Source organism: Notechis scutatus, chromosome 1 (genome assembly GCF_049901735.1).
Source record: "Notechis scutatus isolate UNSWTSFEM ecotype Mainland chromosome 1, rNotScu1.2, whole genome shotgun sequence".
NCBI classification, from domain to species: Eukaryota; Metazoa; Chordata; class Lepidosauria; order Squamata; family Elapidae; genus Notechis; species Notechis scutatus.
The window spans coordinates 221,978,566-222,000,367 of NC_142009.1; the positions used below are offsets into that span (position 1 = coordinate 221,978,566).

The 21,802-nt window shown below is 38.9% G+C and overlaps 1 protein-coding gene across 2 annotated transcripts in view; it reads right to left on the reverse strand.

Annotated features, from left to right (window-relative positions):
* Window positions 1–5,975: 5,975 nt before the first annotated feature.
* Window positions 5,976–21,802, reverse strand: part of CYP27C1 (cytochrome P450 family 27 subfamily C member 1) — a 37,016-nt gene continuing 21,189 nt past the window's right edge. Inside the window, exons 7-9 of one of the 2 annotated variants that reach the window (XM_026665316.2) lie at window positions 19,221–19,299; window positions 17,264–17,467; window positions 5,976–8,299 (exon numbers count right to left, since the gene is read on the reverse strand). In XM_026665316.2, coding sequence (XP_026521101.2) covers window positions 8,183–8,299; window positions 17,264–17,467; window positions 19,221–19,299 — 400 coding nt within the window. In that variant the 3' untranslated portion in view covers window positions 5,976–8,182. The remainder of the gene's footprint in view (window positions 8,300–17,263; window positions 17,468–19,220; window positions 19,300–21,802) is intronic. The other variant, XM_087950333.1, reaches the window with a different exon arrangement.

Here is a 21,802-nt window from a genome sequence, read left to right on the forward strand (position 1 = left end):
TGTTTATTAGTGAGTTAACTCTGGTGAGTTAAATTAGTGATGTTTACTAATGCCCAATAACCCAGAGCCTTTCAGATACACCCTAAATAATTTTAGAATAAATTATTAATTGGCCAAAGAAGGTAAAATAAATTTTAGAAATCATATTTTTAAAAATAAATATTCCTTCTGTGACTTTCTTGTGGCAACTTTAATTTGTAGATCACTTGAAATAGCATTGTTGTAAGGAAGCTTTACGTCACGGCTTAAATCACAACCTAAACTATCATAAAATAATAAACACTGGTCAAGAAAAAGCCTGCATAATATCACCAAGAAGAGCTGGATCTTGCCAACTACTAATAATTATCCAGATACTAAAGCCCTTCATGGTTCACTAAGATAAATTAAAATACCAGCTTCCCCTTCTGGTTCCCCCAAGGCTATCAGTGAAGTTCTGCTATCTAAGGCTGTGTTTGATGTTATTTACTCAAAGTCAGAATGCTAATGGAAAGGTATTTTCTTTTGTTTGAACTCCAGAAGTTTCAGTTTGCTCCTTTATGTAAATATGTGAAAAATGTATTGACTCTCAGATTCTTTAATAAATACACAGATTTTAGCACTGCATGAAATTAAAATTAAATCCTCCTAAGCTTCTTCATTCAGAAATAAGACTCACTGCATAACATTGGATTTATTAGGTAATGAATACAGAATCATTGTGGGAATAATGCAATTGCATTCAGGAAGTTTAACCACAATGGATGATGATGATAAAACCATATCACAATATCCTTCTCTCTTTCCTTGCCATAAATATTAATAGATAAATCACTATCTAGAAACTGCTATAGGGAGCAGGCACTGCGGAAAACTTGCATAAAGCATACTTCCAAAAACTAAATTCTGACTATGGTGGTTGCAATAAACTAGGTTAAAGCATTCATATAATCAAAGATTCTTGTTTGCTTTTATTAGCAGAATTGGGGAAACCTGTCCTCCAAAATCACACTCTCTTTCCATCTAAGAAAGATAGATCTAGCTCCAAAAGATGGGGAAAAAAATCCCCACAGTATTTTTTCTAAAATGTAGGATCCCTCTTTTTAAACTATGTAAGATATCTGATGAACTGTAACCAATATTTTTCTACAATGAATTATTCAATAAATAATTAAAAGCAAGCATACCCTTCAAGTACAATATAAAGATACCATCGGCTAATACGACAAGATGCTATCACTGATATCACAAGCATATCCTTACAAGCCTGGCAAACTGTTGTCCATCAGAGTTGGAAACAACTAAATATGTGAACAACAGAAATAACACATTACAAAAACTACGTAGAGCAGGTTTTGTTTTCAAGTTGCTGCTCAAAAAGAATCTAGTCAGACACTTTATATCTAAATGGAAAACAATCCTCAGGGAGATCCTAAAGTACATTTTAATTTTAGGCCAAAACTCCTTTATGGATCTAACAACTAATTTTAATACAAATTAGTATCCAGGCTTTAGCTAACAGTCTAGCTCCAGGAAGCAAGCTTCTAAAGTCTTTATGAACTTTATTTATTTAAATAATTTACAGAGCCACCTATCTCATAACAATGACTACATCCACCCAGTGGTGGGATTCAAATTTTTTTATTACTGGTTCTGTGGGCGTGGCTTGGTGTGCATGGCAGGGGAAGGATACTGTAAAATCTCCAGTCTGAGGTGGCATTTGCTGGTTCTCCGAACTACTCAAAATTTCCGCTACCAGTTCTCCAGAACTGGTCAGAACCTACTGAATACCACCTCTGCATTCCCCTCAGAGGTTTTCTAACTCAGCATCTGAAATCTAGTAGCATGAGGGAAAGCATAAAGTAAGATTCTGCATTTGTAGTGTCGTTGGTGTAATTCACATGATTACAAGCAACAATCAGACCAAACAGCAAGGAGTAATAAAGGGAAGCAATAGAAAGCAAATACCTGTTTGTACACAGAAATAAGAAGAGAAAACAAGAAGAGCAAGCTCTTTTTAAACAAAAAAAGCAGTTTAGGGCAAATTTGATATACTTTCTTTAGTTTGGGGTCACATGCAGTAGCAGAGAACACTTTTAAAGAATATTTATCTAAGTGAGGATAACAATGTTATTTACAAGAGACTACAGAGAGAGTAAAAATTCTAAAAAATAAAAGAACACATATATTAAATTGTTTATATATAGTAACATGAGTGAAGATGGAAAAATTGTATAGCTGGAGACAGTATCCTTCATGAAAGCTAATTCTGTGACTAGATAGGCTCTCCATGGTCATCTCCACAGCCTTTTTTACTTCTTCAATAACTGTATGGTATTTTTAGCTTCTATCAAATATATGTGAGAGAGTACACTTTTTAAAATAAAAAGAATCTTTGTGTTATGAAAAGCCGCTCCTTTCAGTCAATTCTAAAAACAGCATCATATCTGATCATTTAGCGAACAATCAGGGATATTAAGACATTTGGTTAATGTTCATTTCATTCTCTCTCCCAAAAAGAATTCCCATTAAGTTGGAAAGGATAAGCAAAACCATAAACTGAAACATTTTTCTTAAGTTGAAATTTCTTTTTCTTTCAAAAATACAGGAAAAAAACCATTCTGGCAGACCTTTAATGTGGAAAAGAATGTGCAGTTTTTCAACAGAGAAAAAAATAGGGCTTAATAACACAAATGGTTCAGAGGCAATAAACACTGATGTTTTTCTGCCCAGCTTTAGAATACATGAGGAACCATATATTTAAATTGCAGTTTAAAAAGATATCTTGAAATATTTTCTTTAAAATTAAAGCTGATCAAATTGTTTACTCTGAAATAAAGTTTTTGTGTACCCACGTAATTATAGTAAAGAGAAAAATTAGCTCTAGATACTCTGCTAAGATCCACTGGTCTTTTTTTGTCCCTGAGCTATCCATTCATCCATCTATCTTAGCTGATTATATAAGCAGCATCCTTCTGGAAACTGCTTTAAAAATTAGCGGCTAGCTTTTCTTTTTAGTCTTTGTTATCCATCCACTTTACATTCTTTCCATTTAGATTACATTTATATCTTACTTTATTTTTCACAATTTCACAATTCATAATGATCCTATCTATTTTTATAACAATACTCATTCTGTGAGGTGGGTTGGGCTGAGAGAAAGAAAATGACTCAAGGTCATTCAACCAGATTTCATGCCTAAAGACCACGAATCACACATTCCTGGTTTCTAGCACTAGGAACTGCCCAGGATTATATGAATGACTCAGAACATTATATATAGGCATACACAGAGAGAGACTACTTTGAGCACAAAATAAATTTAGGCATGAAGATGAATAAGCAGAATAAACAATAGCCCCACCTAGTGGTATTCTGAATATCTAATTGAAGGGACCCCTTCATGAATTTAGTTTAGGTAGTGATGTGTTAGAATATATTCTGTATCATTTAATGTAAATATATATTTATATTTAGCATTGTAGTATAGGAGTTTATAATTTATACAAAAATCAGATCTTTCATAATAATATATGAATATTACAAGTAACAGTTGCCTGGCAAAAAAAGAAGTTAGATGTAAAGAAACTCAACTGGATATGTACTGGATCATTAAATACTAAATATAAGACAAAAGCGGGGTTTCTAGAAATACTGGAAAGCTGTAGGCATCCCAGAACTGAAACTGCTTATATCTGGATGTCCAGTAGAATTTTCTGTATTTTCTTGCTACTATCTATTGCTCTTCTGGATTTTTGCAGCACAGAACTGATATGTATTCATTACAATGGCTAAGGTCTACAGTTTTTCTGCCACATTTCCAGCTCTATTATGGACTACATAAATGAGTGTTACCTGTGTTTAAAAGACAGTAACTGGAAATCTATGCCACTTTTTAAGTCAATCAATATTATATTAGTGAGTTAATGACCAGATCCTTTCCCCAATATTCTGCTGCCAATGTATTGATTTACTCATTTCACATACCAGGGATTACAGCCAGTGGCTCTTTTGTTGTTGTTGTTGTTTTCATGATAATGTTTTTGATAAATACTAGGAATAGTTCATTATTGCCTAAAAGAATTATGACACTGCCTGCTGAAAATGAAAAGAAACCTTTAACTCTTAAGAAATGGATTCAGAATAGTGAAAAAATGTATACTAATAAAAAATGAGGGTCAATTGAAATCCTAAACACACTGTGAGTTTGTGAGCATGCCTATAAGTTCCTATCATTTCCATTACCCAAATCTTCAAAAGAAACTTGATCTAGGCTGGCAATTGTCTCAATATCTGCAAAACTCAAAAGACAGAGAATGCTGATATGAAAACTGAATCCTTTGGGTAAAACAAATAGGAATTGGATGATGAATAAGTTCTCACCAAAGGAAAAATCACTTACGAGTTCTGCAGAGCTGTAGCCTTTCAAGTGAAAAGACCTGCTTTGTTGCAGTTTTGGATACACCACAGCAGAGACATTAACAAGCTATCTGGATCCTTGATACAGTTAGCATGATGAGACTGGACTATGAAGCTGCTCTATGAAGCTGCTCCTGAACTTTTCTCCAAGAACAGAAGATGGAGTCTTTAATCCTCCTCAACTTGTATTGCTAGGATAACAATCAGAGGTGGGATTCAAATTTTTTAACAACAGGTTCTGTGGGCGTGGCTTAAGTGGTGGGCATGGCTTGGTGGTCATGTGACTGGGTGGACATGGCTTGGTGGTCATGTGACTGGCTGGGTGTGGCCAACTCAATATCACTCACATCGAGACACGCATCTCCTCACCTGGCCTCTCATGACTGTGGGGATGCTGCAACAGTCGTAAGTGTGAAAAATGGTCACAAATCACTTTTTTCAGTGCCATTGTAACTTTGAATGGTTACTCCACACAAGCAAAGTACCAGCAAATGAGGGGGGGAAAACTCTAGAGACATTCCTGAGACAGGACGTCTAGTCCTGCCAAGAATGTAATAAAGGTTAATGGAGAGGCAGTGTCATGCCCCTGGTGGAGACTGACTCTGAGGAAGAGGAGGAACAGCCAACAGGGAGTGGGAGTGTGGCTCCAGAGGTGGTGGAGGAGGCTGGGGAAGGGCAGAGGCTGGCTGAGCAGTCAGAGGAGGATCCAGGTCCATCCCCTATCCATCCTAGGTCACGCAGGGAGGAGAGGATCAGGGAAAAACGAGGTCTACTCAAGAGGAGATTACCATGAACCTCCTCATGGCTTGCAGCTGGGAGCTATGTATATACGTTTGTAACTACGCAGTTAGAATTGCTGGAGTCAAAGTTTAGTGTTTACATTGAAAGAGGTTTATCTTTGCTGGTGTTCTTCCCATGGACTCTCCTTGGTTATTTTCCTGGAGTTTATGATCTTGGCTTGCTTCAGAACTCTCGTCAATGCGGTTTGTTTTGGTTTTCTTTTAGCCTCATTATTTACTTTTGTGACTTTAAACTGTGCCTAATAAAACAGTGAAGTTAAGTTGAAGGCCTTACCGGACTTTAATGTATGTTTTGGGTTTTGGGTTATTTTGAGAGACTATGGGTCATCACAGGCAGTTTCTGTAAGCAACACCAGAATGTTTCCTTCCTGCCTTCCTTACAGGATTAGGCCAGTAATTTCTTCTAACAACCGGTTCTCCGAACTGCTTAGAATGTTAACAACCGATTCTAGCAAATAGGTGTGAACTGGTAGAATCCCACCCCTGATAACAATCCTATAATGTAAGTTGGGTGGAGAATAAGTGATTGGCTGAGCCACATTTCATGCCTGAAGATAGATGAATACAATACTTCATTATAAAATGTTATTGATCAAAGTTAATTGAATTACAATGCTGAATAATGAAATGATCAATGAAACAAAATGGAAATATATCACTTAAACAGACAGGAGCTATATGGGTATCATGTTTTTATGACCTGTAGACATTTGTTATAATCAACTACTCAGTCCTGTTTTTTTTTTTGTTGCGATACTATTTAAGGGACACATATAATATTATCAAAATGATTAATTTTATTGTATTGTTAACATATGCCCTCCTGAAACTCTTATGTAATACAAATTAATTTACAAAATACCAGTAAATTTACAATTTTACCAGTAAATATTACAGTCTTAAAAAAATTAATACAACAGCCTAAAATTTAGGTCCGTATGGTATCCAAAATGAGAATCAGAACTTGTTCTTTTATTCCTCCTCAAGCAAAGAATCTGCTGAAAGCAAGTTTACATAGTGAAGCTAAGAAAGTTTTTTGTTGCACTCCTCTCTTTGGGGTCTAGGACAATTGGCGTTAGCCAGATTACTACGCCCGTGGACTCCCACTGCAGCCAACCCACCACCAGCATTTATGTTCAGTGAGCTCTCTGCTGGCACTCCTTCCCCAGCAATAGTTTGCTACCAGTCTTGCCCCAGCTCCTTCTCCTAGATGGGTCACTGAGGGACGCTTCTTCCCCGGCATTTCACTACATGGGACTATCCCACTTCCCAACCCTGGGAGGCTCATTTAAGTGTCTTATGGAGTGAAACAGCCAGTAAGTAGTGTCCCTCAGTTATTCGAACAGGAGAAGAAGGCCTGCCGAACATAAAGTCTGGCAGTGGGTTGGCTGTGTTGGAGGGGCCTGCAAAGAAATGGGCGTGGTAATCCAGCTGACACCAATTGTCCCATTCTGTCTCTCTGGAGACCATCCAATGATATAAAGAGAAAGCTGGGCATATTCTTATGGAAAATAAATACAAAGCTAAGATTAGTGATAACAAATAAAATAGTATCAAGTGTGTCCAAAATTAATAATATAAATATTTTGAACTAAATAACCTTTACCTATTAAACCTATACTGTAATCAATGTGTCATTAAATATGTGTGCTCCATTTTGGTAGCAAAATATTTTGTTAAAAGACGTAAAATGGTTTAGTACAAGATGTTTAATTTAATGAAACCTACTATATAAATCTTGTCTTGCTGCAATCTGTCTTATCACAGTAAAGTCACTTAAATACAACCTCTGGTAATTACTAGCTATATAAATTGTGCAAACAATTAGAAAGTGTCTGTCTTTTGCATATGCAAAAACTATGTCATTATCTGTCTATCCTAGAGAGGGCAGTCGCCCCTACAAAGAGTAACATATAAAAGCAAGCAATTAAAAAAAAAAGATGCAAGGATACTAAAGTCAATTTTTATTTTAAAAAGAAAACTAAATTTTAAAAAGACATTTGTATTTTCAGTCAATAAAAATGGACAAATATATGAGAAATGATTCTTGTATCATATGTATTGCTCATTGATTTAATTCTACAAAATTGTATATGTTATTTCCAAAGCTTTTCAGGGAATAAAGATCAGACCTCTGAATAGGCACAAGCTTAGATTTCAGAATTTTCTTTAAAATGTGTTTAGATTTGGAAAAAAAAAACATTATTTGGAAACAAAGCATAATCAAGACAGAAATTTCTGAGATTACATGAAGAAAAGACACAAAAATTGTAAATACTATATATTCCATCACATAAAGGAATGTTCGTATTTCAGAGATTTTACGTGAGATGTGTTAAAAACATGAAGCTATTCTAAAATGTAAATTTGTTACTATTTAACCATTTATAGATAAACCATTAACTCTTATTTTAACAGGGGGATTTTTTAAAGCGGAGAGAAGGATTTAGTGATGGGTAACTAACTTGAATATATTTGAGGCTACTAACATAAACGTGTAAATTTTTGTAAAGAGTTTCCTAGGAAAGCAATACAATGACTGTTGTGCTTAATGATTCTAATAAGGCTATGATCTCTACAAAAACAGTTCAGGAATACATCGGTATGAGTTTGACAACATCCCTCTTCTGTTCATTAAAGCAGACACTCCTTTTTCAAGCTTTAATGAATAACAGAGAAGTACCCATGGGAGGTCCAAGATACTTCTTCCAAATAATTTTTGAAGCATGCACAGACCAAATGCTGGATGGTGAATTGATGCATTAGTTGCTTTACTGTCTCAGAGGTAAATAAAATTCTGAGCATATAAAAGGATTATTTTGATACTTACATAACATTTTGTGTTATGTATAATACTTTTTAGGTAACAGATATGCTTCTGTGAAAACATCTGAAGCTTAGAAGGAAAATCCCATAATGGCTAAAAAATCTTCAAGGACTTTGTATCAAAGCTAAAACTAGAGGTCTTCTTAACATTACTGCTTTCATTTCCTGTCAGCAAATTTCACATTGATAAAATCTGCAGGCGTCAATAATCCATGAGTTTTGGCGAAAACTGATTTAGTTTTTGGAGATCTTTTTACTTCAAAGCGCTGAAGTATCTAATAGGAGAAATGGAATAATATCAGGATTAATAAAAATGAAACATCAGAAAGGCAGCAATAACAGTTAATAGTTTTAGAAGTTGACATCTTATAAGATATACTATACATTGTATTTATTTAATGATACAAAGACTAAAACAAACTTGCCAAAAAAAGATAAAAGGAAAGAAGGGAAAATATATTGTTAAAAAACAAAAACTATATACAGAAATGTATATAGAAAACTTTCAAAAATTAAAAAAAGTGCAGTTAACTATCTGAGAATGAGGGTGATTGAAACAAATGTAGTGACTCTTCTAGAGCTATATGATGACCAGTGAGCTAAGAGGAAGGGTTTTTTTTAAAAGGCATTACGGTATTAGGTTGACTCACAGTGCCATCTAGGAAGGACAAGACAAAGCACATGAGAAACTGTTTGCTGTTTCCTCCAGTGCAACTGGGTCAATCCGAATAGAGCTGGAAGGGACCTTGGAGGTCTTCTAGTCCAGCCCCCTGCTCAAGCAGTATAAAATCATAGATAATGAAACCTCAAATAATGAGAACTTGCCAATAGAATGAGATTAATTTACAAAGTCTATAATCCTCATCCCCTTCTCATCCCATAGAAGTTCTCTGTTCCATTTTGATGGTCCCAAATAGTGTCAAAAATGTTACTTTATATGAGAAACAAGCAAAGTTTTGATGCCAGGGCATGGCTTCTTTTTCTTACCTTCTGGCTAGTTAATTCTACTCCCTGTAGGTCTGACCCCCATTAGTATTTAGAGATCACTTTAAATGTTGATAGCTTTAAAAAGTCCTAGATAAATTCAGTTGCTGGGCTTCTCTATGGAAATTCTGTCCACATTAGACTTTGATAATGCTAGACCTGTCCTTAAGCAATGGAACTGGATGTAGATTTTCCAACAAGCTTAAGTAAGGAGTGACACCCCATTATTTATCATTTGCTCCCCAAAGGGTCTCTTTTAATTTTAAAATTACATTTAGCCTTCATTTAGCCAGGTTGGATACTATGCCCTCAGCAGTCCTTTTTGGATGTTTTAAGGGCACTTCTATGCATTTTTGGTTATGTTCATGTGGCGATGATTCAATAGAAACCATAGGCCATATGCTATTATAGTGCCTGCTACATAAGGACTAGACAGACCCTTATATATCCTGTCTTGAAGACATTTCCAGGTAAGGAATGCAATTTATATTTAATGCTACTACTCTCAGACAAGGATTCAAAAATAACATCTCAAGTTGCACAGTTCTGTGCTATCCTTGTATGATACAGGATACCATTACTAAAGATTGCAACTTCTTCTAATAGTATTTTATTCAGATTTATTTTAGTAACTATGTTATTATTTTTAGACTCCATTATTAATGTTTTTCTCTTATACAGACATACATACATACAGAAGTGTGTAATACTTTTATTCAATATTAAGATTGTATCTGCCTTGGAATGTAATACATCTGAATTGAATTGCTCTATGCAGTTTATCTACATTTATTCTTCCTCCCTTCTCCCTTGATCAAAGCAGATCTTACTGGATCAGCCTAGGTTCAAGGACTCTATGACTTCCTCACAGCAGCTTGCTATCTTCTTCTGTTTTTGATTGACCTTTGGGTCAATTTTTGACTCCTAGCTACTCCCTGGGCAAGTCCCCGCAGTTTTCTTGGCAAGGTTTTTTGGAAGTGGTATGCCATTGCTAGCTTCTTAGGGCTGAGACAGGCTGACTGGCACAGGACCATCCAGCTGGCTTTGTACCTAAGGTGGAATTAAAACTACAGTCTCCTGCTTCTAGCCTGATGCTCGAATCAACCCGACTCTGTCTTCTATGCATTGTCTTGATTTTCTGGGAATGGAAGGTGTTAAGTATGGAGAATAACGGAGACCAGACATCTGACCAGTGACTTCAACTCTTTAATAAAGTCATAGAACATAACAGAGCAATGCTATGGGCAGCAGTAACCCTTTTATAGGGTTAGCTGCTGCCTTATTAACCAATGAAAATGTGCAACCAGTTCAAACTACTAACCAATAAGAACAGTCCCAAAAAGTGGCCAATCAGGGACTGGTTCTGGCCCAATCCCAAGTTGTTGTATAAGGACCAATCCAGTGTGCAGGTTTTCAACCCCTAATTTGCATTTAGGTTATTCACTTTTATTGATTCACAACATCCCTCCCCCTTGGGTTCCGTTTGAGGGGAGCTGTAATAAAATCCTCAAGATAGGCAGGCCGCTTGGTCTGCCTGGATGATTTCGAGGCTCCACCGGGTTTTGTCTAATGTCCGGTTCGGTGGAGCGTTTGGATGACCTTTGTTAAATTCTATTTCGCTGCACGGCGATTCCGTGCTGCATTCACTGTGGTTGTCTCTGCTACTGCGTGTTTCTTCGGGTTTTGCAGTTCGTTTTCCCCGTATTAAAGTTCCCTGAAGACGCCAACTCCCTCCCCGCTTCACGCCCGGTGCTTCGCTGGGCTGTAGGGCTCCCGTTGACCTGCTATTAGTTGTATCAAAGTCAATTCCTCGATACTCCCTCCCCTTGAGTTGGTGAACCGGGAAGTCATGGCCGCTGGGTGGTAATCTCGATCGGAGTTGGTCTATGTGGCGTTTCCACACCCTCCCATCGTCTGTTAGCAGGCGGTAAGATCTAGGCCCGGTGAGGTGGGTAACGGTTGCGGGTATCCATAACGGTCGCCGGAAAAGTTTTTGGCAAAGATTAAATCGCCTACCTTAAATTCCCGGCATTTGCTGCTGGAGCCGAAAGGTTTTTCTGGTGCGAAAGCGGGTGGAGCCGGTCAAGGTGCGATCGTATTTTCCGCCCATAAGAAGTTCAGCGGGTGTTTTGTTGGTCACGCTGTGGGGCGTGATGTGCTGCAATAAGAGAATTCGATTGATTTTCTCGTCGATGTTGCCAAATTCCATTTTGTGCAGGGTCTTTTCACAAATTGTACCATGCGTTCTGCACGTCCATTCGCCGCAGGGTGCGCGGGCGAGGTTAGCGCATGGCGGATGCCCCGATCAGCAAGATATTGTTCAAAGGGCAATGCAGTGAACTGTGGGCCGTTGTCCGAGACCAACACGTCCGGAAACCCGTGTGTGGCAAATAGTCTGTTTAATTTATTAATAACTGAGTCAGTTGTAGTTGTGTGCATTCGATGAATCTCGAGCCAGTTAGAATAGGCGTCGACAGTAATCAGGAAAGTGTGACCTTTGGTAGGCCCCGCAAAGTCAATATGAATACGGGACCACGGTCCCCTCGGCGTTCCCATTCGGTTGGGCTTGCTTTAGGTGGGCGTTGCTGACGTCCTGGCAACGTTGGCACGTGAGCGACCCAGGCCTCGATTCTTTTGTCGATTCCCGGCCACCAAGCATAGCTGCGTGCGAGTGATTTCATCCGCACAATGCCCGGATGTCCTCATGCAATACCGCCAACACAGTCTGTTGCAATTTGCCAGGGATTACGACTCGATCGCCCACAAGATACAGCCTTTTTGGGAAAACAGCTCGGTTTGGCGGGCTTTGAAGGGCGCCCATTCAGGTGCAATTTGGTCCGTCCACCCCCGTTCAACCCAGCGTAGTATGTGTTGCAGAACTGGGTCACGTTTCGTTTCAAAAGCAATGTCTCTAGCCGTCAAGGGTGGTGCATGTAGAGCTTCAATCTGTAGTGTTGAGAGGGTTGGGGCTGGATCCACAACAGCGTCTGGGAGCGGTGTTCTGCTCAATGCATCGGCGTGGAGAATCGATTTCTCCGGGCGGTGTTGCAAGGTGTAGTTGTAGGCCGCCAGGAATTCAGACCAACGGGTCATTCTGGGGGACAATATATACGGGGTTGGTTTATTACCCGCAATGATCCCCAGTAGCGGTTTATGATCAGTGATTATTGTAAACGCACGGCCATAAACATATTCGTGAAATCTTTTAACTGCAGCAACAATAGCTAAAGCTTCTTTGTCCAGCTGACTATAATTTCATTCAGCTTTAGCTAAGGTTCGCGAAAAAAACGCGATGGGGGCCTCCGCTCCGTTTGGTAACACGTGGGCCAGAATTGTCCCAACCCCAAAGGTGATGCATCACACGTGATAGTGAGTGGCAGAGTCTCATTGTACTGCATAAGTACTGAATCAGAAGTTAGCAATTTCTTTACTTGTTGGAAAGCATGTTGTTCCTGTTTCCCAAACCCACGTTGCTTTTTTGTCTAATAGTCTATGCAATGGTTCAGCTACTGTTGCTTTGTGGGGTAAAAACACATTATAGAAATTGATAAGTCCAAGGAACGCCTGTAGGTCTGCCTTGTTCCTTGGAGTGGGTGCCTTTTAATTGCTCGTAATTTGTCTTTGGTGGGATGAATTCCTTGGCTGTCCAGGAGGTATCCCAAAAATTCTACTTTTTCGGTACATAATTGGCATTTATCTTTTTTTTTACTCTGAGGCCTGCATTTTGGAATCTTCGTAAAACCTCTCTGAGTCGTTTTTCTAGGATGTCTTTGTTAGGTGCGGCGATGAGTACATCGTCAAAATATGGGACAACGCCTTTTATCCCTTGTAACAACCTTTCCATTAAACTCTGGAAGATTCCAGGGGCGACGCTTACCCAATTGGAGCCGGTTGCATTTAAATGCGCCCCTATGTGTTACGATCGTTTGCGCCTCGGCTGTGGTTGGGTCTACAGGCAATTGTTGATACGCCTGGGCTAGATCTAGTTTGGCGAAAACTTTCATTGGAGTAAATGTTGCACTACCGGTACTGGATAAGCACTTTGCTGCAGTGCGTGGTTTAATGTGGCCAGTAGTCTCCGCAAATTCTTAGGGACCCATCAGGCTTGATAGGCGTCACTATCGGGGTTTCCCAACGGGCGTGGTCGGTGGGTTCCAGTACGCCCTGCGCTATCAGCTTATCGAGTTGTTCGTCGATTTTAGGCTTTAAGGCGAACGGCACCCGACGCGCTTAAGGCGGATGGGTGCTATTTCAGGGTTCAAGTTAAACGAGATTGGGGTCCCCTTATACTTGCCTAGTCCGTTCGCGAAAACATCTTGGAATTCTTGCACGAGTGCTTCTTCCCAATCGACGCTTTCGGCCTTGTGGACTCCGGCTACAGTGATTCCGAGCGGCCTGAACCATTGAAGGCCTAGAAGACTAGGCCTATCTCGATCCATGACAGTCAGTGGTAGTGCGACGGTGCGGTCCTTGAATGAGACCTGGAATCTGCGGACCCGACGACGGGAATCGGTTGCCCTGATAGTCTTTGAGTATAACCCTTTGAGGGTTAAGGTCTTGGCGGCGAATCGTTGGAATAAGCTGTTGGAGCGTTTTCCACGACACCATCGAGAGGGAAGATCCCGAGTCTACCTCCATCACGCAAGGTTTGTTTTCGATGGCGACTTTTACTCGGATTTTCCCGGCATCAAGGGATGTAGCGTGGCCTATGGTGATTGTTTGGTGGGTCTCTTCCCGCCTGGTTTCTTCACGCCTGGTGGAAGTGGTGGACAGCTTGTTTCTGTAGGAGTGGTTCAATTTTTCTCGGTGTGTGCCGAAGAATCCGGAAGACTGGAATTCGGCCTGTCGGGGTTTGGAGTTCTGTTTGCTTCTGCAAACCTTTGCGATGTGACCGCGTCTCCGCAATGGCGGCAAAGTGCGTCCGAGGAATTTGCAGCCGGATCATGGGTGATTTGCTCCACAGCCGCACACGGTCGAAACGAGTGTTGTGTGGACTGGTCTCTCTCCGTTCGAAGTCGGTTGACCTCTTCCTCATCGCTGTCGGACGGGGAATCTAGGTCTTCGTGGTGAGTTGATACCGGGTGTATCTCTGAGCGAGGCGAGGTATCAGTGGCGAGTTTACGTAGCGGTGCGTTGGTGCGGCGCATTTGGGCTGCCGACTTCTTTGTCGCCTCCGTTGCCGAGGTTTCTTTAAGGGCATCGGTGAGGCTGATGTCCCCCTTAGCCATAATTTTGCTCTGGATAGCGCCGTCTTCTAGGCCCAGAACCAGGCGGTCCCGGAGGGTTTCTTCTAAGTCTGCGAACCCGCAGAGGCCTCCTAGGTTCCGGAGGTCCGCGATGTAATTGGCAAGGCTTTCGCCCTTCCGTTGGTCCCTCTGGTAATATTCGTGTCTTCTTACTAGGGTTGGCACGGTGGGCGCGTAGTGAGCCCGTAGTAACGGCTCGAGGACGTCCCAGTCCATTTCTTTTACCTCTGCTGGCTTGGCAAGCGACTTTCCCATTTTAAACACGGTTGGTCCACAATGAGTTAGAAAGATAGCTCTTTTTTGCCGGTTGTCGCATCTTTCAAATTGTTGGTTTCCAGAAACATCTGGAACCGATCCATGTAGGCCTCCCAGTCTTCAGTTTCTGGGTTGAATGGAGCGGGTGGTACGGCACCGCTGGCCATGTTGCCGTTGATGGTGCGTGTTCGACCACGTGCTCTGTTAGTTGCTCTGTAGGTTAGTCAGCTCTTCGGTCTCCGGATCCCATCCTTGTCGCCAGTGTTAAGTATGGAGAATAACGGAGACCAGACATCTGACCAGTGACTTCAACTCTTTAATAAAGTCATAGAACATAACAGAGCAATGCTATGGGCAGCAGTAACCCTTTTATAGGGTTAGCTGCTGCCTTATTAACCAATGAAAATGTGCAACCAGTTCAAACTACTAACCAATAAGAACAGTCCCAAAAGTGGCCAATCAGGGACTGGTTCTGGCCCAATCCCAAGTTGTTGTATAAGGACCAATCCAGTGTGCAGGTTTTCAATCCCTAATTTGCATTTAGGTTATTCACTTTTATTGATTCACAACAGAAGGAATTGCCCCACGTGTCACAGAGGCTCAAGCTGGCTTCTTTCACAGTCTCAGTAGAGGGATTTCTTGATCGTGATGCTGAGGATAAATGCTAACACAAACCACTCATGACATCTGAAATGAGCCATAAGCAGTTTGCAAGCAGTGGGAGCATCCAGAGGCATGGTGGAGATTGCCACAAGCAGTCTGCAGGGCACTTCAGGCTGCAGCAATAGAACTGAGAGACCCCTCCACTGAGATTGTGAAATAACATGAAACATGCATGTGGAAAGCTAGTATGAGCCATGAATGGCACTGCCAGTTCCGCAAATCACCGCAAATAGGAAGAAAGGTCAGCTGGTGTAAGGAAACCATGTTCACCCCTTTGACTAAGCAAGGAGGGCCAATATTAGTACACTGAATAGATAGCCTAACCCTAATCCTTAACAAACTACATTCTAAGTGCATGGAAGTCATCATCTGCTTTCTATATAAATTAAATAACCAAAAAACAACCTACCCCAAGGACAAAACTGCAGCTTAGTAGCAGATAAATTACACATATACCAAAGTCACATCTCTTTTTCTCATAGATATATGTAAAACCTTGAATAATGAAACTGTGGACAGCAAGCACTACCTGTACACTTGGATAGGGAAGAATTAAGTACCTGACGTTCAGACAGTTCATGAAAGGTTGCCTAGAAACTCAAATTCTTTTGGCATGCTTCTGAGAAGATTGATGCACAGTTTCAATACAAGGATTCAGAGAGGAAAGTAGCTTTTGTTCTGCTAGATTTACCCAAAGGACATGCTGGCTCTTTTGTTTTATATAGTTTTTTACACAGCTCATTACTTATGAAGAAAGTGAATGGAAGAGGCAGGAAATCCTTCTTTCTTTTCTAATCTGTGATAGCATCTGTCATCTCTTCAGCTACAATGTTCTTAACCTTATTGCTAATAATAATTATGGTGCAGTTGATTCTTTCCCCACATCTTCATTCACATTCAAATAGAATTAAAAGAGGCATCTTCACATAAAGCACCAGTTTTTCTAGGGAATCTGCAGGGCATGTGGAATGCCTGGTTATTCTCTGGAGTTGGTAGCAAAAAAAACTCAAGTTTTTTTCTTTTTCCACATGAAGTGTTTGGACTGTAAAAAGAAACCAGGACAGAAAAACTTCAAATAGCTGTCCTCTGAGTCACCAAGCCTGCCTAGCCTTGAAGAAGACAAGGAAGAGAGTATTTTCCCCCCTGGCTTTAGCACTAAATCAGGGCTCCTAACCTTGCTGACTCAGAAGATTCAAGGAGAATATTTGTTTAATAGCTCTTTTATAACAGCCAGTAAGTGGAAGGGGAGAGAAGGGAACTCATTCTCCTCAGTTATGAGGAATGGAAGGAAAAAAGCTAAAAGGGAAGTAGCAGTAGTTCTGAATAGAATGGCTATTCACCCTTGCTATCTGCAAGCCTTGTCACCATTTAAAACAGCCTGTAAACCTCTTCCACCTCTAGCTTAGAGGAAGACAGAGTGAAGGTGTTAATTTTGGTTGCCATGATGTAAAAAAGATGTGGAGACTCTAGAAAGAGTGCAGAGAAGAGCAACAAAGATGATTAGAGGACTGGAGGCTAAAACATATAAAGAATGGTTGCAAGAACTGGGTATGTCTAGTTTAATGAAAAGAAGGGCTAGGGGTGACACGATAGCAGTGTTCCAATATCTCAGGGGCTGCCACAAAGAAGAGGGAGCCAAGCTATTCTCCAAAGCACCTGAGGGCAGAACAAGAATCAATAGGGAGAAACTAATCAAGGAGCGAAGCAACTTAGAACTAAGGAAACATTTCCTGATAATTATAACAATTAATCAATGGAACAACTTGCCTCCAGAAATTGTAAATGCTCCAACACTGGAAGTTTTTAAGAAGAGATTAGATAACCATTTGTCTGAAATGGTATGGGATTTCTTGCCTAAGCAGGAGGTTGGACTATAAGGCCTCCAAGGTCCCTTCCAACTCTGTTGTTCTAATTCAGAAGTCCAACATCTTCCTCTCTGATTCAAATGGTTGGAGCGGGGCTTTTCATGTAGGGCTATTAAAAATTTTTTTTTAAAGTAGTTGCTTGTTCATTGCATTTTTTTTCTTTTACCATAACATTTTATATATATATATATATTTTCAACAAAAGAAGTCTTAGTAGTTTGCTTACCTGTATTAGTGCAAGATGAATTTCCAATTCAGCAATTCGCTTGCCTATGCAACTTCGAATACCATAACCAAAAGGGATGGATCCAAAATTATCTACCCTATCCATATTGCTTTTCCTTAGCCAGCGTTCAGGTTGGAACTCCTTTGCTGAGGCAAAATTCTCTTCCTGATATGAAGTAGCATAATGACAGAGTGCCAATTGTGTCTAATAAAGTAAATATATTGTAGCATACATATATCAATCCCCAAGTACATGTACTTTTAAATAATTTCACAAACATCAAAACAGTATGACAAAAATGTTCACCATGTTATATATTGCTTCAAAAATTATTTCAAACAAAATCACAACGGCCTTGAATAAGCTAAGATATTGTAATAGACACACAGTTGTAATTATAACAATTAGAATAATAATTGTGTTTATCAAGTTAATATTTAAACCTGCCAGTGTTTTTTAACCTCATAAAAACATTATTTTAAAATTTACTCAGTGTTTTATGGGAGTGGGAATTTATAACCAAAGTCTATCTCATCAGATCCGCCTTAGATTTAATAAATTAGCAATACAAATCAGCAATTCAATGTCTGTTTTAGAAAAGTGTTGCTATCCACTATGGATTATAAATCACTATTGACATATTCCGGGTCCCTTTCACATAGCTGTTCATCCCATTATAAGCAGCACTTTTACACTTGTGCATTTGCTGGCAAGTAGCCTAGCTTTCCTTTCCATGAGCAAGGTCAGTGTTGAATACTATTCATTCCAATTAATCAGAGAATACAAAAATGGCACCTGGCCAAGGGTCTGTCTTTTGTTCTTCCATCAGCACACCTATGAGGAACACATTTTTAAAAAAAAACAAAATCTAATTGGACAAAAATGGCAAAGCAGGGTTGAAGGTGGAGGAGATAGAATTGGATTTTGAAGGTGGAATGAAATGTGATTCCCATTAGTGGGAAACTCTTTATCCAGCAACTCAGAATCAGATTGCAAAGTTATCCTAACTCCCAGGTAAGAATACTATTAATAAATCATAATTCAAGGATAGGCAGTTAAGAGGTATATTTTTTTCAGTTTTTAAGTTAATAATCTCATATTAAAATTAAATTAAATCTGAGTCAATTTCTTAGCTCATACTTTTATATACAGTGGTATCTTGGCACTCAAGTGCTTTAAAACCCATCAAATTTGGTATTCAACGCATTCTGATGCAAACATTTTGTCCCGGTACTCATCGTTTGTTTGGTACTCAATGCACAAGCTAGAATTTGTCGTTGTTGGCTACCTTGTAATTCACTACATTATTACTTATGGGAAAATTTTGTTTGGTACTTGTTAGGAATGTAAGTCACCTAACAGTTATTTGGGTTGGAAATATATAAACTAGGATAGACATGTTAATACTGTATCTTTAAGAGAATGCTAAAACTGTAATTGGGTGTGGTTTCTCAAACAGCCATAAGATGGAGCCAGAAACCTGGGTTGTTTAGTCTCAAGGAAGTCTCAGTGAGTTTCTGTTCCCTTCTGTTGGAGAGAGTTGCCGTTTCTCCTAATGACTGTTACTGATCGTTGATGTAAGTCTGTTACTGAACTGTTTTTTATACTAAACTTTGATATTTGGATTATCCCTGGACTGGAAAACTGACTGATTTACCTGTGAATGACTTGGACTGCTAATCTTGGACTGTGCTTAAACGTTTATTGGAAGTAAAAACCTACATTTACTGTACAGTGTATCTGTGTGCTGTGTGTGTGTTATTCAACATTATTCTCACTACGTCTCCCTGTATGCGCTCATTCTCCTAACGGGGAATTACCTCAACACTCATAGTTTTTGGTACTCATCTCACTCCTTCAAACCAATTAACAAACAATACTGAGGTACCACTGTACTCAAAATAAAGCTGCACCATCTTCTTTCCTGTTCTTTTGATAGAATCATTGCCCTACTTACCCCTTTAGGTATCAAGTAGCCTCCAATGATCATATCTTTCTGTATAACTCTGCCATTTCCTGGTAATACTGGAAATAATCTACAAGTAAGTGTCAATTAGATATTTAGTGTCTATATCATATTCAGAATATTTTGATGATAACAAATACATTATTCAGGATCACAACAAATCTTAGAGAAATTGTGAAGAGCTTCAGATTGTATAATTGTTGATAGAATGAGATAAAATATTAAAAGTGATGAATAATTCAATAAGATATAATAAAATCCTGATTTCACAGAATATAAATTGGTTGAAGCAAATGTAAGAAATGGCTTTTAAAGATATGTCTGAATAAAACAAGTGTTCATAGTTTAACCATTGTGTGCACATCATCCTATCTGATAACAATAAAACTGTAGGAAAAAAAACAAAAACAAATGCAATGTGATTAGTAAACCAAGGTAAACCAGACAGATAACTTGACCAGATGAGCTACTTCAACTTTATTATAAGGCTATATTAACAGAATCTTGCAAGTCTGAAAACACAAATCTCTCACCACCAACACTTGCAACTGCCTGATCTATTAGGGCGAGTCTTTATTAAGTTTTGTCCTCTGGGGGGCGCCACCCCCACCCCCATCTGATAGTTTCCTAGGCAGTATCTCTTCCCATCACTCTCATATGACATTACAAATCCTATACAATTTTAGCTAGAAATCTATCTATCTATATATATAAAAGCAAAATACCACTCATGCATCATTACAAAATTTCCACAACCGTAAAACTTACAAATTTGAAATTTGGCACCTATGTTCCTCTTGTCTTCTAGGTGCTCACTAATCATTTTGATTTTTTGAAATGACCATCAGAGCATTAGTATTTTGTATATTATTATGAACATGCTCTGAGTTCTACTAAGGAGTTCTACTCCCCCTCCCCACCTGAAAAGAAATCTGTTCTAAATGCAAAACACAAGCAGAGGAGAGGAGTTTCAGAGCAGCAACCAGCTTTAGTACAGAACAGTTGAGCTAAGCCACACCCAGGCTCCTTGCTGTCTCCTTGCTCACACAGCAAATACTGTTTCAGTTTCCAAACAGCCCTCAACTCTCTCACACACTGACAGGACACTAGCCAGATGAATATTGATGGACGCTGGTAGGCAGAGGCAGAATTTTTTCCCCTGATTTTCCTCCCCAAAATCTAAGCCCAATCACATAGTTTTGTAGTGAAGCACGGGTATCGTGCTAGTATTCTCATAATGTTCAATGGAGGGACTTTATAATTAATCAGGCACATATTATACAATAAAATGATAAAGGCAGTGAAAGGACCACTGTCCTTACAATAAACTTCTAAGTAAGGCAATTTGCTTGGGGGCGGGGGTTATATGATTTTTATACAGAATAAATCAAAATAATGTTTAATGCTATAATATAATTCATTGGAAACAATAAGACAAAATTACATATTTGTTTATTTTATGCCCCATCTTCCCATCTTGCCCTAGAAAATGATTATTTCAGAAGAATTTATCCAATTTCATGGAAAATAAATCCATCAATTATTTCTGGTTCTACTTGACAAAGTAACCTTCAAATATACAAAAGTTGCATATTTTCCATTATCTTTACTAAGAGAATATATTTGTTTATCATTGTGTCATCTTCTCTAAATTTTCTGCCAGTTAATGTTGGGGATAGAAATCAGATTAAAAGTAATGGGAAATTGTATTTTCCTCTTTGAAAATGAAACAGCATGAACTCTGATCTCTTGTGCTCATTCTCTTTGCCTTACAAGAAGAGACTAAAAGCTTCTTTAGCTTTTGAACATACTACATATGTATATATATAAAACTTCAAAAACTATATAATCCAGCTTTTGAAAATACTGGGGCAATGCAGTGGCTCAGCGATTAAGTTGCTGGGCTTGATGGTGGAAAGTTCCCATACTCACCCCAGTTCCTGCCAATCTAGCAGTTCGACAACATGCAAATATGAGCTGATAAATAAATACCACTTCAGTGGGAACTTAACAGTACCCTGTGACATCAAATTGGCCATATGACCATGGAAATATCTTTGAACAGTGCTAGCTCAATGGCCTTGAAATGGAGATGAGCACTACTCCCTATAGTTGGCAACAATTGTTAGAGTAAAACCTGCAGGAACTTTTTTTAAAAAAATACTATTGTTTTATGAAATTTATGAAACTAAATTGTCTATTATAGTCTAGTACCTATTGGTAATTAATGAATATAAACTATTATTTATTCCTATCTTGTTTTAATCAGAGAGGGAAACTATAAATCTATAAACTGAATTCAGATACAGAATTTGAGGATCAAAATGAAGATTAGTTCAAAAGTTTAAGGGAAACTTTTCTCTGTCTTCTCACTGTATATAAAAAAACCTACAAAGAGAGTATTAAAGTGGGCAAGTGTTGCCATGCAAAAAAAAACAACCTCTTCACTCTCATTGTATCTAAAAGGAGAATAAATAAATTGCTAACTCTTTGACCCAATCCCTATCCACATTTTCATTCATGTTGTATGAATTTGTCTGATAGTTTGCAAACAAACGAACAAATGAGGAATG